General features: G+C 38.4%; 2 protein-coding genes across 2 annotated transcripts; one reads left to right on the forward strand and one right to left on the reverse strand.

Annotated features, from left to right (window-relative positions):
* Positions 1-367: 367 nt before the first annotated feature.
* Positions 368-4,858, reverse strand: bxdc2 (brix domain containing 2). Its single transcript, XM_046868417.1, has 10 exons — positions 4,652-4,858; positions 3,815-3,926; positions 3,340-3,383; positions 3,181-3,251; positions 2,364-2,413; positions 2,161-2,234; positions 2,017-2,067; positions 1,831-1,932; positions 1,330-1,458; positions 368-839 (listed from the first exon to the last, which is right to left on the reverse strand). The coding sequence occupies exons 1-10, from the start codon at positions 4,796-4,798 to the stop codon at positions 582-584; spliced, it is 1,038 nt and encodes a 345-aa protein (XP_046724373.1). The 5' UTR covers positions 4,799-4,858; the 3' UTR covers positions 368-581.
* Positions 4,859-6,430: 1,572 nt separating this feature from the next.
* Positions 6,431-14,560, forward strand: fech (ferrochelatase). The gene is made up of 11 exons (XM_046868416.1): positions 6,431-6,661; positions 7,984-8,101; positions 9,151-9,270; positions 9,356-9,504; positions 10,391-10,525; positions 10,657-10,763; positions 11,422-11,520; positions 11,757-11,864; positions 12,262-12,426; positions 12,975-13,034; positions 14,244-14,560. The coding sequence occupies exons 1-11, from the start codon at positions 6,625-6,627 to the stop codon at positions 14,370-14,372; spliced, it is 1,227 nt and encodes a 408-aa protein (XP_046724372.1). The 5' UTR covers positions 6,431-6,624; the 3' UTR covers positions 14,373-14,560.
* The last annotated feature ends 2,495 nt before the right edge of the window (positions 14,561-17,055 follow it).

Genomic DNA, 17,055 nt, shown 5'->3' on the forward strand with positions numbered 1-17,055 from the left:
ATATTTAATTGCTTTCTCCATTGTGAAAAAATACGTGTGCAATACAATTTTTTATTTATTATTTTTGTATTGGGTCTATACAATAATACTTTTATTATTAATTAAATACTTTATTTATTTATTATTTATCTTTTTTTGTATCTTTCTGTTTATTGTATTTATCTTTTATAAAAACTCATTGAATCTCCACAATATCTGGTGGAACATCTTCCCAGAATAATGGAGTTTATCAGAACAGTAAATATGGACTCGATGTGACTGCAACTTTAATTCCTACACAACAAATATTTTTGTTCTTTTGTTAATTCTGAATAAAGTAATTTTCATTTAATATTTCCCTTTAAAATGAAAACCAAAATCACACAAGTCCAGGCGTTTATACCTGTTTAATGTAACAAACACATGTACAATGAACAGCGCAGGTTGTATTCAGACCTATAAAAGGTGGTGATCTTCAGAATAACACTTTTACACACACAAGTAATTCATTCATCTCGTCCAGAAAAAACGAGATTTCAGAGCTGAATAATAAAAACAAAAATAAACGAGAAAGAAATGAGTGACAGGCTGCAGGTGTCTCATCAGAGGCCTTTGCGTTTCAGGAGCTTCCTCTTCTTCAGCTCAGTCAGCTTCTTCTTCTTCTTGCTGAGCGCCGGTTCAGGAGCCTCGTGCTCCACCTGTACGGGTTTTTCCTCCGCCGGCGTGTCGAAAACGGCGTCCGTTACGTCTGTTTTGGTCCCAACCTCCTTCGTCTCGTTCCTCTTTTCCAGACGGATCTGCTTCACCATCTGTCTCTCTTTCTGTTTAGCCGACATGTTGAGCCGCACCATGCGCCGATACTGCTCCGAGAAGAGAAAAACACGGAATGGAATTAAACTCCGATTAAACTCGGAATGACTTCGGAAATGAAGGTCACTAATAAAATTATGAACGGAAATAATGTAAACGAATGTCTTAAAGGGGGTGCGATTACTTTTGATACACTTTATTATGGGTTCGGTTTTGCTCTGTTTACTATTATTGTCTCATCCAAAAATATTGGGATATTACACATGAAATATACACTTCTTTATTCTTTTATATTTAAAAGAACCGGTGACAAAAATAATGGCACCCTAATAACTGATGTAGACTTTCTGTATAATTAATACATACACACCTGCATGTAGAGAGAGAGAGAGAGAGAGAGATAGATAGATAGATAATTATATTAACAATTAATTACTACACATGTGCAATAATAAATAATTCAAAATAAGTTCATTTGACCTAAAAAAAGTCATGACTTGAAATATAAAATAATGAAATACTATTAAAATATATAATTACCGCATTGGGAGACTGGAAATGAGGGTTTTCGTAAAGAGTCGGCCCCCCGAAGCTGCCCTGGAAAACTTTTATCAAATTAAGGACGAAACGAGGTCCGATTTCCACCAGAGACGCGTCCTCCTCGATAATCTGCAACACACACACACACATTTTGATTATATGTAGAGTATATTTATTTAGTTATGTATTATATTTAGGAAAAATCCCCCAATTTATTAAATGCTTGTTTTATTTAAATTTTTTATTATAATTTACATAAAATAAACAAACAACTTTTACAATTTAAAATATTACATTTACAGCATTTGGCAGAGGCCCTTATTCAGAGCGACTTCTATTTCTCTCATTCATACAACTGAGCAGCTATTGGGTTAAGGGGCCTTGCTCAGGGGCCCAAAAGTGGCAGCTTTGATGTGGCCATGATTTGAACTCATGACCTTTGAATCGAATGTGTTCACAGGCATATAAAGGAGAAAAGGTTTAAAGGAATCTTCTGCTCACCTGAAAATTTCTGAACCAGATTCGGTTGTCTGCGATGGTGAAAGTGAAGACGTGGTCTACAAACGGCTGGCTCCTGGGATGATACTGCGGCGTGGAGAAGGTCTGGTAGAAGATGAGAACGGGTGTGAAATCACTGTTTATGAGAGTTGGGTTAAAGAGAAGGAGGTGCAGGAAGTGCAGACGTACCTGAATGAAGAGCTCCTTCAGGAGGGCGTAATGAGGCTCCTTATCGAATTGCTGTCAAGAAAAAAAACAAACCGAATCTGAACAGAAAATTCACGAGCAAGACACGAACATCCGGAGCGGATAAAACGATCAGTTCATTCTTACGGGATCGAATGAGAGAAGCGGTCTGGAGCCCTTCAGGCAATTCCCGGTCATTTTCAGCTCAGCGAGCGTGTGCACTGAAATAAAAGGAAAAAAAAAAATTAAAAGAAATTAAAGCTATTTAATGACCACAATAAAAATTATAAAAATATAAATATATATAAATATATTAAGAAGTGGTATATATTTATGCCGTGAAAACTCACGGTTTTGAACCAGGAACTTCGCTGAAGGTCCGTGAGGAACGTTCGAGATCCTGCAAAAATAAATTTTTGAGAAAGAACACGTTCATGACGTACATTAAAAAATAAAATCTGTTCATTTATTTGGACAAATCAGCAGCCTGAGCACCAAAAGAACCAACCTGCTGCAAGCTAAAATCACTACTGTTACCACGGTTACATTTATTTATAAGGCGGCATGTACTTTTAGATCAAACAGTGATTACAATAACCTCAAACTACCGTCCAGCCAATCAGAATCAAATGTTCAGACTGGTACATGTTTTATATAAACACTGGATCAGCATAACATTATAACATTCTGAGTGGTGAAGTGAAAAACACTGATGATCTTCATGGCACCTGTTAGTGTGTGGATTTATTTATTGGGCAGTAATAAAACATTTTGTCCTTAAAGTTGATGTTAGAAGCAGGAAAAATGGGCATAAGGATTTGAATGAGTTTGACAAATTGTGACGTCTAGACGTCTGGGTCAGAGCGTCTCCAAAACTGCAGCTCTTGTGGGATGTTCCTGGTCTGCAGTGGTCAGGATCTATAAAAGTGCTCCAAGTAAAGAACAGTGGTGAACCAGGCGACAGGGTCGTGGGGGACGAGGCTCATTGATGCACGTGATGAGCGAAGGCTGGTCCGTGTGGTTCCGATCCAACAGACGAGCTCCTGTAGCTCAAACCGCTGAAGAAGGCCAGGTGGTTATAATGTTATGCTGATCGGTGTGTATATTCGTGCTGAGGGATTTATAAAACCACTGCAATCACAGATCCAGAAATCACTCGACACTCACCACATGTACAGATCCTTCTTCTTCTTCGCTTCGAAGAATATGCACTTGTTGCAGTTTTTGATTTCACAAACCTGCAGCACACAAACAGAAAACATTCCAGCGTTCGCAGAAACTCCTCGTGTAGAGAAACGTAGCGGAAAAAAGAGCATCGATTCGTACCTCGTTCACCACAAACAGCTTATCTTTCCTGTCCATTTTAGTGTCTGAAGAGAAAAAACAGAGAGAAAGTTTATATGGATTCTAGAGTTATTGTGAATATAAAAGCAAAGCCTCAGCAGAAAACACACACACACACACACACACACAAGCAAGAGGATGATTCCTTATCATTATTATTATTTAATACTTAATGATTGGGGAATTTACTGCTTGAATGCAAAATACATTTTAAGTAATAAGTTTAATTTGCTATTTAAATACTAATAAAAACTATTATATATTGTCGATATTTTTTCCATTTCTTTTTTTTTTTACATTCTGTGAAAAATTTTATATGTATAATAGATGCTAAATATTAAGCATTTTCATGCACCTGCATGAAATAAACAAAGTGGCAAAAAAAAAACCAAGTCATTTTATAAAACGTAGCCTATTATTAATAAACTAATTAACTACCGATGCTATCCGTAGTCACCTGCTTTGGCGTGAGGCATCATGGTCCTGAGATCCTGCATCAGGTGCCGCGTTCTGAAGTTGATGCCTCGGGACGAGAAAACTAAAACCCGTTCCTTGTTTTTCCATTTGCCCTGAGGAGGAAAAAAAAAACAAAAAAAAAATGATTAAAAAAAAAAATCCATATTTTTATTTTTTACATCTACATGGTAATATTTTCAATCGATGCTAATGTTTTACACGAACCAAACCTACATGTCAGAAAACTATATTATAAATATCTGTATTAAATCAGGATATAATCATTAATCAGGTTACGTTTTATTTTAAAGACACTGTGTGATGTGAATGTTTTTTTTTTTCTTCCAACTTTAGGTGACATTAAACTAAGATGTTCCATCAGATTTTGGAGATTTGTGGTTCTCATTCAGCAAATTAATTTTCAATGGTGTTCAATTGGGTTTGGAGCTTTAAAGAGGGACATCATCGAGATCTTCAAACCCATGTAGATCTTCATAGAGCTGGATTTGTGCACAGAGACACTGTCATGCTGAAACAGGTCTGATTATCCAATCTCAAGTAAATGGGAAATGTAATATACACCAGTGTGTCTGCATGTTTCTGAAGCAAACTCAGGTGTTCCAATACTTTTGGACATAATAAATGTTTTATTTCATGGATTTTTTTTATATTATGATGTAATAATCCGTCATAATACTTCAGACTGAGCTGTTTGAGTAGATCTGCTATTATAACTCAAACACTGCTTTACAGTTGTGTGTATTTATGCTGCTCGGAAACACACTTGTGCTGATTGAAGACACAAATCAGTTGTAGATGTACAGATTTAAACTCTCACCTGAGAGACCGGACGAGGAATCGTGATCTCTTCACTCGTCTTCTGTTCCGTCGTGTCGTTTTTCTCCTTTTCTCCATTTTCCACAAACTTAACTTTCTTTTTCGGACCCTCTCCTGCTCCTCCACGTTTCCTCTTGGCGGCCGCCATCTTGACTACCACGCGACCACGTGACCGGAAGCAGGAAGTAGCGAGACCACGTGGATGACACTCTGCCGCCTCCTAGTGTACAGGATACATATTACACCGGGACATAAACTATTTTGTGAACAGTTTCCACCTTAAATGCTTGTTTTTTTCCCCTTCTTGTGTTTATATTCAAGATAACCAAGTTCAAACGTGAATAAAAGTTTAAGCAAACACCACTTTTGCACATATGGTCGTGTATTTCACACCCAGACCTTCAGTGATGTTCTACCTGAATCATTCCACCTCTCAATTATGACACCAAATCTATAGAAACCATCAATATTAGAGAGAAACACAGTAAAGCAGAGCGCTGCATCACACACAGGAATCTGATACTGAGAGAATAAATGTTACCAAAGCAAGAGACCCAATGAACACGATTCAACACATCTCCTTTCACTGGAGCCACAGCTGCACCTCCACACTGCTACGTTTACATTGTGGCATTTAGCAGATGCCCTTATCCAGAGCGACGTACAAAAGTGCTTTGAGTCTCATGCAATGAATAAATCTACACGTTAGATTACAAACTTAATATAAATATAACCCTTGAATTCTACAAACTTGGAAAGTGCTAATTTAAGTGTTTCAGGAAGATCGTCGCTTGAAGATAATCAGGGACTCCACTGTATGGACATCAAGGGGAAGTTCATTCCACCACCTCGGTGCCAGAACAGAGAAGAGCCTTGAGGTATACTTACCTCTCATTCTGAGAGAAGGTGGTACCAGTGGAGCAGTGCTGGAGGATCTCAGACAGCGTGGTGCAGTGTGAGGTGTGATGAGGTCACTGAGGTAAGATGGTGCTGGTCCATTTTTGGCCTTGTAGGCAAACATCAGTGTTTTGAATCTGATACGTGCAGCTACTGGAAGCCAGTGAAGGAGCAGCAGTGGGGTGGTGTGGGAGAACTTGGGCTGATTGAACACAAGTCGATTATTTGCAGTGGTCGAATAGTGTTCAGAGGAAGACCTGCCAGCAGAGAGTTGCAGTAGTCGAGTTCAGAAATGACAAGAGACTGAACAAGCACCTGGGAAGCCTGTGTGGACAGAAATGGTCGAATCATTCAGATGTTGTAGAGAAGAAATCGACAGGAACGAGCCACATTAGCGACATGTGGGAAGAAGGACAGCTCATTGTCCATAGTTACCCCAAGGTTACGAGCAGTGGCTGAAGGGGAGAGCAGAGAGTCATGAAGAGTTATTTTGAGTTCTTGACCTGAAGATGAATCACCTGGGATGACCAGCAGTTCTGTTTTGCTGGGGTTGAGTTTTAGTTGATGATCACTCATCCATGAAGATATGTCTGTCAAGCATGCCGAGATCCTAGCGGAAGCTGTGGTATCTGATGGAGTTGAGTTGAGTGTCAACTGCATAGAAGTGGTAAGAAAACCCATGTGAGGATATGACTTCACCAATGGAGTGGGTATAGAGTAAGAAAAGGAGGGGACCAAGTACCGAGACTTGTGGGACACCAGTGGACAAAATTTGATGTGATTTTAAAACATAGGCGAAACTTTTATCTACTGTTTCTGTTACCGGAAATACAGTGAGGTGGGTTTTATTTTGAAATGTGGTAACCCGGAAGAGAAGCGGAAGTAGCTGTGGGGGTTCCTCCGGCTGGGTGTAGAGGCGCTGCGGTGATGAGTGGAGGAGGCAGAGGCAGAGGCAGGACAGAGCCGGACTGAGGAGGGGGTTTATCCGCTGATATACAGGAGTTTTTCCGGCTTTATTCTCAGTGATATTCCCGCGGGCAGTAGGAGAGGAGCTGAGCGCGGACTCCGGGCTTAAACATGGCGCTTTTGGGGCGAATGACTCGCTTTGTTTTCTGTAAGTTTTTTGCTTTTTCACCTTAAACATCACATTAATGCTGTAAAGTTACATAAACACCTGAATTTATAGAAATAAACTCTAATACAGTGCAAGAACTTCTGTTTATTTACCTCATTACGTCATTAAAGTTAAAATGTTTATCGCTAAAGCTTTTGCTTCAAGATAAATAAATGAATAAATAATAATAATTATTATATCATCAATGCTCCTAATATCTATTATTATTATTATTATTATTATTATTATTATTATTATTACCCCACTACTGCTAGTAAGAATGATGATGATAATAATAATAATAATAAATAGTAATATTAATAATCGCATTAATAAAATATAAACAACAATAGTAAAATAATAATAATAATAATAATAATAATACTTTCCCTTCTTCTCCTACTTCCTTTTGTAAAGGACAAACTTATTGGCACCAATATATAAATGCATATTTTATAACCTTTTTTAAATATCTGAAGATGATAATAATCATAATAATAAAAATAATAATAATACAATTGTAATAACACTACTAGCAATAATCAAACTAGTACTATAACAACACTATTACTACAAAAAAACAATATAATGTTTTTTAATGTCATTGGAACCTCATCATTCTGCCTCTTTAGCTAATGTAATAAAATTATTAGATTAAAATAAATATTTTTATATTTAAATCTATTTATATTATTCATCCAGGACACTTATAGCACATTATGTATGTATATAAAAATCAATGTATAATATTAATATTGAATTTTAAATATATTTGATATTGTTTATTACAGTTATTACATCATATTACATCACATTATATTATATTATATTTCTTATATCACTTATATTCTCAGATTATTTTATAAAAACAATTCTTATTCTAATCTATTAATTATATTACATTATATTATATTACAGTATATAATATTATACCTTTTATATTATAAGCACATTTACAGCAAAATGGTCCGTCCTCTTATTGCACTTATTACAGATTAAAAGCTGTATTTTTGTCTAATTTCTTTTTATCTTTATGAGTTGTATATATTTCTTTCTTGTGTTATTGCATTTCCTATTGCAAAAAGAGAAACTCGCCTGTTCGTAAAGATTAGAAACCCAAGATTCGGCTTTTGTAAGCTTGTTACACAACGCACACACACACACACACACACACACACACACACACACACACACACACACACACAAAACACAGAGTTACTGTGAAAAGCTAAGAGGAGGAAAAATCCACACAGCATGCTTAAAGGGATTGTATAGGTAATTGTGTGTGTGTGTGTGTGTGTGTGTGTGTGTGTGTGTGAAAGTCTCAAGGAGCAGCAGTCGTTTTGGTTTGTGTGTCGGTGCGTCTCTCAGAAGTCAGTCTACTGCGAGAGCTGCTGCTGCTTTGGCCACACAGTCCAGTCCAAAAACACAGGAAAAGAGGTACAAGTGTACACACACACACACACACACACACACACACACACATATAAAACAAGACAAGAACAAAGTCAAGTCTCAGAATGAGATACAGACAGGTTCAAATGACAGTCCTTATGTGACCTCTTTGTTATGTGTGTTCGGTGTCCGGTGTGTGTGTGTGTGTGTGTGTGTGTGTGTGTGTGTGTGTGTTTCTGAGTGTCTGTTACATTTTGTCCAGCAGTGTGATTGTAAACGGTAGTAATATGCAGAAGTATTCGCTAACAGACACCACACTGTTTTTTAAGCAAAATATAAAACATATATTTATATATATATTTATTTTACATAATACACATTTTAAAAGTGACTTCAGCGACCCCTACTGGCGTGTCGCCTCAATGCAGGCAGCACAAGGGTCTACTATAAAAAAAAAAAAAGTAATTCCTATATTATATATTTATTAGATTTCTTTTTATCATTTGTTATAATAATAAACGATTTTATTGTTTACTTTGAATTTAAATTATTTTAAATATTATTATTATTATTATTATTATAAATTCATTTGTATTTTCACACATTTTGTATTTATATTGTATTAAATACATTATATATATTTCTTGTAAATTATATTATTATTTTCCTCTCAGTGTTTTTATTTTTTTATTTTGTGTAATTTTATTATTTTATTATAATTTTTTACCATTTTCTTTTATTTATTTTGTAGATCACAATGTAATGCACACTGAGCAGCATTTTAAATGTATATAATATATAAATATAAAATAAAAACATAAAAGTTATTATTATTATAAGGCTTTTAAATTATTATTATCATCCTTACTATTACAGTTTGGCAGAAATACTGTTCACTTTTTATCACTATATATATATATATATATATATATATATATATATATATATATATATATATATATATATATATATATATATTTATTACTTTATACCTTTTAATTTCTGATTTGACTTTGTACATTGTACATAAACCGTGTGTGTGTGTGTGTGTGTGTGTGTGTGTGTGTGTGTGTGTGTGTGTGTGTGTGTTGCAGTAAACCTAAGACCGGCATCCTGATGTTGAACATGGGGGGTCCGGAGAAGCTGGAAGACGTTCATGACTTCCTGTTACGACTTTTCCTTGACAAAGATCTGATGCAGCTTCCTGTCCAGAAGTACGGCTGATCTTTATATATATATATAATAATAAATGTGTGTGGAATATGGAGGTGCTTCACAGGGTGAAATTTGTTTGTACAGTAAACTCGGGCCGTTCATCGCCAAACGCCGCACACCCAAGATTCAGGAGCAGTACAGTAAAATCGGAGGAGGATCTCCCATCAAAGCCTGGACCACCATGCAGGGAGAGGGGATGGTCAAACTCCTGGACAAGATGAGCCCTGAAACCGGTGAGGGTGCACACGTTTACTACAACCAGTCCTGATGTGCACTATATAGGCAAAATATTGTATACACCTGACCATAAGATTGGTATCTGCTTATTTTCGAACATCCCATTCCACATTTATTCTCCATTTGCTGTTATAAGAACCTTCACTCTTCTGAGAAGATGTTCCACTAGATTTTGTGGAGATTTGTGCTCATTTAGCCACACGGGTGTTAGTAAAGTCAGGTCCTGATGCCTGGGGTGCAGTCAGCGTTCACATTCATCATGTTCAATAGAGTTAATAGATCTATAGCAGGAGATCTTCTACTTCATCCCAATGTAAAGCACATTTTCATGGGTCTGGTGCACAGAGGGTGGGAAAGACAGGTGTGCCAATACTTTTAGACACGTTGTGTAGGAGATCCATGATAGTGAATCTGCTTTTACAGAGGTCTGGTGTGTGTGAGGGACTGGGAGATAAGACACAGGGAGTGGCGCACACACACACACACACACACACACACACACACACACAGATAAAACCATAGGGAGTAAAACAAGGGTGTTACCCCGAAAATATCACCTAACTGTTAATGAAGTCTGGAATCTTCTAGAAACACTCAGTCATTGTAATGAAAGTCTGCATATTTAAGATGTATGCAAATTAAAATAAATTTTTTTTTTAAATATTATCAGCTCCAGATTATTATTATTATTATTATTATTATTATCGAAAGAGTTTGTGTAAAGATATTGTTTAATTCGATCAAAACAGTATATATACATGTATTTTTTAAGTTGACCAAATTTTTCACAAAATATTATATTTGTTTATGTATTAAAAAGTTATTGTAAATCAGTGTTTAAATTGGAATGATTATTTTTAATTGCTCGTCTCTGACTCACAGCTCCACACAAGTTTTATATCGGGTTCCGGTACGTGCACCCGCTCACAGAGGAGGCCATCGAGGAGATGGAGGCAGACGGAGTGGAGAGAGCCGTGGCCTTCACTCAGTATCCACAGTACAGCTGCTCCACCACTGGTACTCTCACACACACGCACACACACACACACACACACACACACACACACACACACACACACTGTCTCCGTAAAACAATGATTATGTAACCGTGTGTGTGTGTGTGTGTGTGTGTGTGTGTGTGTGTGTAGGCAGCAGTTTGAATGCTATCTACAGATACTACAGCAGCACTGGACTGAGCTCTAAAATGCGCTGGAGTGTGATTGACAGGTGGCCAACACACCCACTGCTCATCGAGGTGAGACGCTTCACTGTTTCAGCCTCCTGGAAGGGAGCATGGGAGCAATGATCAGAACACTGTGATTGGTGAATAGGAACACTTGGTGATCCACTTCACACACTTGGTGATCGTTGGATCGGAACACCTGTTGAGTGTTGGATCGGAACACTTGTTGAGTGTTGGATCGGAACACTTGGTGATTATTGGATCGGAACACTTGGTGATCGTTGGATTGGAACACTTGGTGATTGGTGGATCAGAACACTTGGTGATTGTTGGATCGGAACACTTGGTGATTGTTGGATCGGAACACTTGGTGATCGTTGGATTGGAACACTTGGTGATTGGTGGATCGGAACACTTGGTGATTGGTGGATCGGAACACTTGGTGATCGGTGGATTGTAACACTTGTTGAGTGTTGGATTGGAACACTTGGTGATTATTGGATCAATGGTGGATTGGAACAAAAAAACCTAAATGCTTTACCCAAAATCTTATTTCAGTATTTCAGAGGCTCATGGTTTATGTACAAAATCCAAGCATGGAGAATACATAGACTTCAGTATAATGACTCTCTCTTTTTCTCTCTCTCTCTCTCTCTCTCTCTCTCTCTCTCTCTCTCTCTCTCTCTCTCTCTCTCTCTCTCTCTCTCTCTTTCTCTCTCTCTGTGTGTAGTGTTTTGCTCAGCATGTGCGTAAGGAGCTGGAGAAGTTTCCTCCTGAGAAGAGAGACGATGTGGTCATTCTGTTCTCCGCCCACTCGCTCCCAATATCTGTAAGTGTGTGTGTGTGTGTGTGTATGTGTGTGTGTGTGTGTGTGTCTCTGTGTAAAAATTCACTTAAATAAGTAGATGACACGTGAGTCATTATATAAGTTTGTTATTGACCATTTTTGCAATTCTGAGACTCCGGACAAACGAGCGAATGATTATATAGAAATGATACTACTTCTGAATCTTAAGTCACATGCTTGCTATGTCTGTTTATTTTGGCCATTGTGTGTGTGTGTAGGTGGTGAACAGAGGAGACCCGTACCCTCAGGAGGTGGGAGCTACAGTGCAGAGGGTGATGGAGAAGTTAGATTTCTGTAACCCATATCGTCTCGTCTGGCAGTCAAAGGTATGTTTCTGTATTTAGTTCATCTCAAAGATGAGAATTTCTCTCTTCTGATCTATCTTTCCAGAAAAGTAAAGTTTATTATAACAGCAAAAATAAAAAATAAATTATATGGGCAAAAGTATTTGACACCTGACATTTTTCCAACCAATACGTGGTTCTTTCCCAAAACTCACACTTATATTACATGTAACTTAGATTTATCTCCTTCATACAACTGAGCAGCTGTAGGGTTTAGGGCCTTGCTCAGCATGGTGTGGCTGGGATTTGAACTCACACCCTACAAATTAATGCCCCTGTGCATGAAGTCAGCTCACTGAAGATCTCCTGCTGTAGAGCTCCAACCCCCTGTGTGTTTGTGTGTGTGTGTGTGTGTGTGTGTGTGTGTGTGTGTGTTTAGGTAGGCCCGATGCCATGGCTCGGTCCGCAGACGGACGATGTGATAAAAGGTTTGTGTAAAAGAGGAAAGAAGAACCTGCTGTTGGTTCCCATCGCCTTCACCAGCGACCACATCGAGACGCTATACGAGCTGGACATCGAGTACTCCCAGATCCTCGCAGAAGAGGTGTGTGGGTGTGTTCTAGATAACCATTGGTCAAGTGTGACGGTTGGTCTCCACCTGATCCCAATCTGTCCGGTTTGGACAGATGAGAACAAAATAAAAAATTGCTGAAAGTAGAAGGGAAGGAAAGTGATACATTGTGTGTGTGTGTGTGTGTTGGGGCTTCTCACTGGCTGAGGATAGACTGGCATTGGTTAGACTGGAGCCATAGGATACACACACACACACACACACACACACACACACACACACACACACACACACACTCCCATAAACCACAAATCTATCAGGGTGGTTCTCTCACACACACTCTGCCCATTGATCTGTCTATCTCTGTTCACCACACTCCTGTAGACAGCCCTGAGCAACATGCTTTGTTTTATCTTTGTGTGTGTGTGTGTGTGTGTGTGTGTGTGTGTGTGTGTGTGTGTGTGTGTGTCTGATAAACCAGGCCATATCTAATAACAGCCTGCTGTTTTTTATTTTTTTTATAAACATCTTCAGACTTCTGTGAAATATGAGCTGATTGTTCTGGCCGTGTGTGTGTTTAGTGTGGGGTCGAGAACATCAGAAGATCAGAGTCTCTCAACGGAAACCCGATGTTTTTTAAGGTAAGATGTTTAACAGTCTTTATAAATAAATAATTGTGCTGTTATAGTAAACTCTACTTTACTGGAAAGATGTTCCTCTAGAGTTTTTGGAGATATGTGCTCAATCAGCCACAAGGGTGTTAGTAAACTCAGGTACTGATGTAGGTGAGATGTGGTGAGGAGGCCTGGGGTGCAGTCAGTGTTCACATTCATCATGTTCAATAGGGTCAGGGCTCTATAGCAGGAGATTTTCCACAACACATGGAAAGCAGGTCTTCATGAAGCTGGCTTTGTGCAGGAACAGGTTTGGGTCTCTTAGTTCAAGTGAAGGGATGATTTAATGCCACCGCATCCAAAGACGTCTGATACAATTGTGTGTTTTTGTGAGAACAGTTTGAAGAAGAACCGCATATGACTGGAAAAGTCAGGAGTCCCAATACTTTTGGCAATATAGTATCTCTCTGGAGCCCTCTAGTGACTGATCATGGAACTGTTTCTCTTTTACTGATCGTGATCAAAGTGGATCCCGGAATCTCTCATACTGTAGATAATATAAATAAATTAATTAATATGTTAAATAAATACAAAAATAATATATATTTTCTCTTTTACAGTGTTTAATATACACAATTAATATATGAGACAAATTTTGATATAATACTTAAATAATAACATGATTATAATAGTGTATATTGTATAATTTTTTATTTGACTGTAATTATAATTAAATCTTTTTTACATACATTTTACATACATTAAAAAAATCTAATATATATAAGTTTTTATAATTAAAAAAAGTAAGCAATTTTCACAGACATAAAAAACAACAAAAAACCCACTAGGCAACATTATGATACTTTTCTCGTATTTTTTTATGTAATAAAAATGGCGTCTTGCCTGTTTTTTTGGGGCTCTGATGCAACTGTAACCCAAATTCTGTTGACTTTCTGCTATCGGAGCTCCGTGCTGCTTTATAGCCTTCGAATGCTGATGCTGATCTACACTGACGCCGTACTAGAGACGGGAATTTATTCACGTGTTCCCAGGTGTTTTTTTTTTTTTAAGAACAACTCACATCTCGCTACATCAACGTTTATGCTAAATATCTCTCCGTTTGCTGTTATAATAAAATCCCCTCTTCCGGGAAGATGATCCACTAGATTTTGTGGAGCTTTATAGCAAGAGATCTTTCAGATCTTTCAGCCCTCTCTCTCTCTCTCTCTATCTCAGGCTTTAGCGGATTTGGTTCATACGCACCTGAAGTCGAACGAGTCCTGCTCTCGCCAGCTCAACCTGCGATGTCCTCTGTGCATGAACCCGACCTGTGGGAAAGCCAAGGCCTTCTTCGCCAGCCAATAACTCTGATCCTTTCCACCTCTTGCCTGCGAACCTCAGTGCCTGGGAGCAGCTTCTCACATGCTCACGTCGTCCATCTAAACAACCAGAACCTGAAAGAGCTCCAAAACCCATTCAGTTAACCTCCTTCATCATTTCTTCACCAGGACACTGTTCTGCTGTAGGGATTAAAAAAAAGCTCTTTCTCTTTATAATTGTGTGCTTTTTTTTTTACTTAAAGTAAAAGTGTGTGGCCAAAAGTTTGTGGACACCTGACCAGGCCGTGTGCTACTTTCTAATCAAATTCCAAATGCAGTCGACATTTACTGTAATAATAAACTCCGCTTTTCTGAGAGGATGTTCCACTGAGTTATGGGGAGATTTGTTGTGTGATGTTGTTTGATTCGAACAGCTACAAGGGTGTTAGTAAAGTCTGGTGTTCCATAGGGTGAGATCAGAGCTCTTTAGCATTAGTACAATCATGGAAATTGGCAGAAACTCATACAGATTCATACTGAGCAGTTGCTCAAAGACCCAGCGGTGGCAGTTTGGTGGTGGTGGAGGGATTTAAACTCACAACCTTCCAGAAGTCCAACATCTTAACCAATGAGCTACCAGTCGAGGTCTTCCACACACTTTCAACCCATGTAGACTATATTTACATCTACATTTTACGCCATTTAGAAGATGCCCTTTATCCAGAACAACTTTTTATCTCATTCATACAACTTAGCAGCTTTGCGGTTAAGGGCCATCCTCAGGGGCCCAGGAGTGGTATCTTGAACTCACAACCTACAGATTCAAGTGGCACCAAGTTTGTCCTTATAGTTTGCAAAAAAAAAAAAGCACATGATGGTAAAGGGAAAGGGCAGGTGTCCCAATACTTTTGGCCATAAATTCTATGTGTTATTCTGATTCAGTGATAATTGCATCGAACATGTGATCTTTTTAGCACCGCCCACTCAAATCACGGGACTGAAAAGACACACTGTGTGTTTATGCATCAACAACAACAAAAGAACAAACAAATAAACAACATGGCAAAAGGTTTCCGGACACCTGACCTGACGTGCGATGGGATTAAACTTCCCATTCCACATTTACTCCCCATTACCTGTTATAATGAGTTATAATGAGTCTGGGAACGGCTTGTGTCCCAATACTTTTGGCCCTGCGGTATGAACGAATGTGCTGTAATTAATGAATAACAAATTCCAAGTCGTACAGAAAAACTAATCAGCAAAGTTCCAACAGTTTTATTGCTCCCCCATGTCACGTTGCCAGTTATTTATTTTTTATCCATTTATAGTTGCCTTTAATATCACTCACGTTAGAGCAGCTATAAACCGTCAAACAAACATTTTGTACGACGAACGACGCTGGACTCTTCTTTATGTTTCTTCGACAAGCCTTTACAAGTTTATCTAATAAAAGTAAATATATCGATAAACAAATAAGCAGATTGAATGAAATAATTTAATAAATAAAGCCAATAGAAAATATTCGCAAGAACGTTTGGACCAGGTTACTATGGAAACGATCAGCATCAAAGCGCATCAAAGCGATTCGAATATTACAACAAACAACGTTACAATATAAACGTGTGGTTAATAAATGGATGCCTTGGACCAATCAGGAGGCAGCATAAGAACTCGTGATTTCCCGATGAGCGATTCACGATGTTCTCTATTCGTTCTTTCTTCAAGAAGAAGAGTTCGGAAAGGGAAAAAAAATGTCACCGAATTGATTTATTTGAACAACGGGTTTATATAAAAAATGAAAAAAGGGTATAAATATTATCATGGCCGAATTCCAGTAGTAAAAGTAAAAAAAAATACCGAATGGTCTGGTTTTGTCAGTCCAGTTCTCTGCTGCTCGCTCTTCATCTTTCCCTCCCTCTAGTGTGTCCAAGCTACTGTTGATTAGGCCAAGAGAAATTGGTTGTCCTGGACCCAATCACCCCTCAGAGAAGTGTGTGTGTGTGTGTGTGTGTGTGTGTGTGTGTGTGTGTGTGTGTGTGTGTGAGTTTGAGTGTGTGAGTGTGTGTGTGTGTGTGTGTGTGTGTGTGAGTGTGTGTGAGTGAGTTTGAGAGTGTGTGTGAGTGAGTTTGAGTGTGTGTGTGTGTGTGTGTGTGAGGGATGCTCTGGGGGCCGGCAGGAGCCTCCTGGTAATTGAAAAGCGAAGGACGGCGGCTCTGGCGAGCAGCGTGACCTCTAATTGAGAGGGGAGCGATTGATTTCTCCCGCGTGAGAGAAAGAAAGGCAGTGAAGAATAGGGGGATGGTGCGGTGCTCTGGGAGGGAGGTGTGAAAAATGAAAGCGTGAGCATTTTCTCAAGAGGTGCGAAAGACAATGTAGAAGAAGGGAGGGGATGCGAGAGACGAGGACGAGGATGTTTCTGCCATTGAACAAAACCCACTTTCTGATATTTTTAGTTCAACACACAACCTTTCAGATTCTTTCCTAGTTTCGTCCTGTACACGATCTGCATTTTACCGAGAACATCGATATCGCATCGATAAAGTGCCGTACCGCTTTCATCCTCACCACTAAATAGAATCCGTGATCCATCCCATAATTATTACCTTTTTTTTAATTTTTATTTGGATTTTTTATTCAAATATTTTTATGAGGTTTGATTGTGTGTTATCGAAGTTGCCTGGTGTCTTCTCTGTACTGAAATCTGTTCAGGAAAAAAATAAATAAAG

Source organism: Silurus meridionalis, chromosome 15 (assembly GCF_014805685.1).
Source record: "Silurus meridionalis isolate SWU-2019-XX chromosome 15, ASM1480568v1, whole genome shotgun sequence".
NCBI lineage: Eukaryota > Metazoa > Chordata > Actinopteri > Siluriformes > Siluridae > Silurus > Silurus meridionalis.

Bases quoted from the DNA above. Each gene is read 5' to 3' on its own strand.
- bxdc2 (XM_046868417.1), bottom strand. From the start codon at position 4,798: ATGGCGGCCGCCAAGAGGAAACGTGGAGGAGCAGGAGAGGGTCCGAAA. The intron at 2,235-2,363 runs GTGAGTTTTCAC...CTTTTATTTCAG, and splicing joins GAAGTTCCTGGTTCAAAACC to TGCACACGCTCGCTGAGCTG. The intron at 1,459-1,830 runs GTGAGCAGAAGA...TGTGTGTTGCAG, and splicing joins TCTGGTTCAGAAATTTTCAG to ATTATCGAGGAGGACGCGTC.
- fech (XM_046868416.1), top strand. From the start codon at position 6,625: ATGGCGCTTTTGGGGCGAATGACTCGCTTTGTTTTCT. The intron at 6,662-7,983 runs GTAAGTTTTTTG...TGTGTGTGAAAG, and splicing joins AATGACTCGCTTTGTTTTCT to TCTCAAGGAGCAGCAGTCGT. The intron at 10,764-11,421 runs GTGAGACGCTTC...CTCTGTGTGTAG, and splicing joins CACACCCACTGCTCATCGAG to TGTTTTGCTCAGCATGTGCG.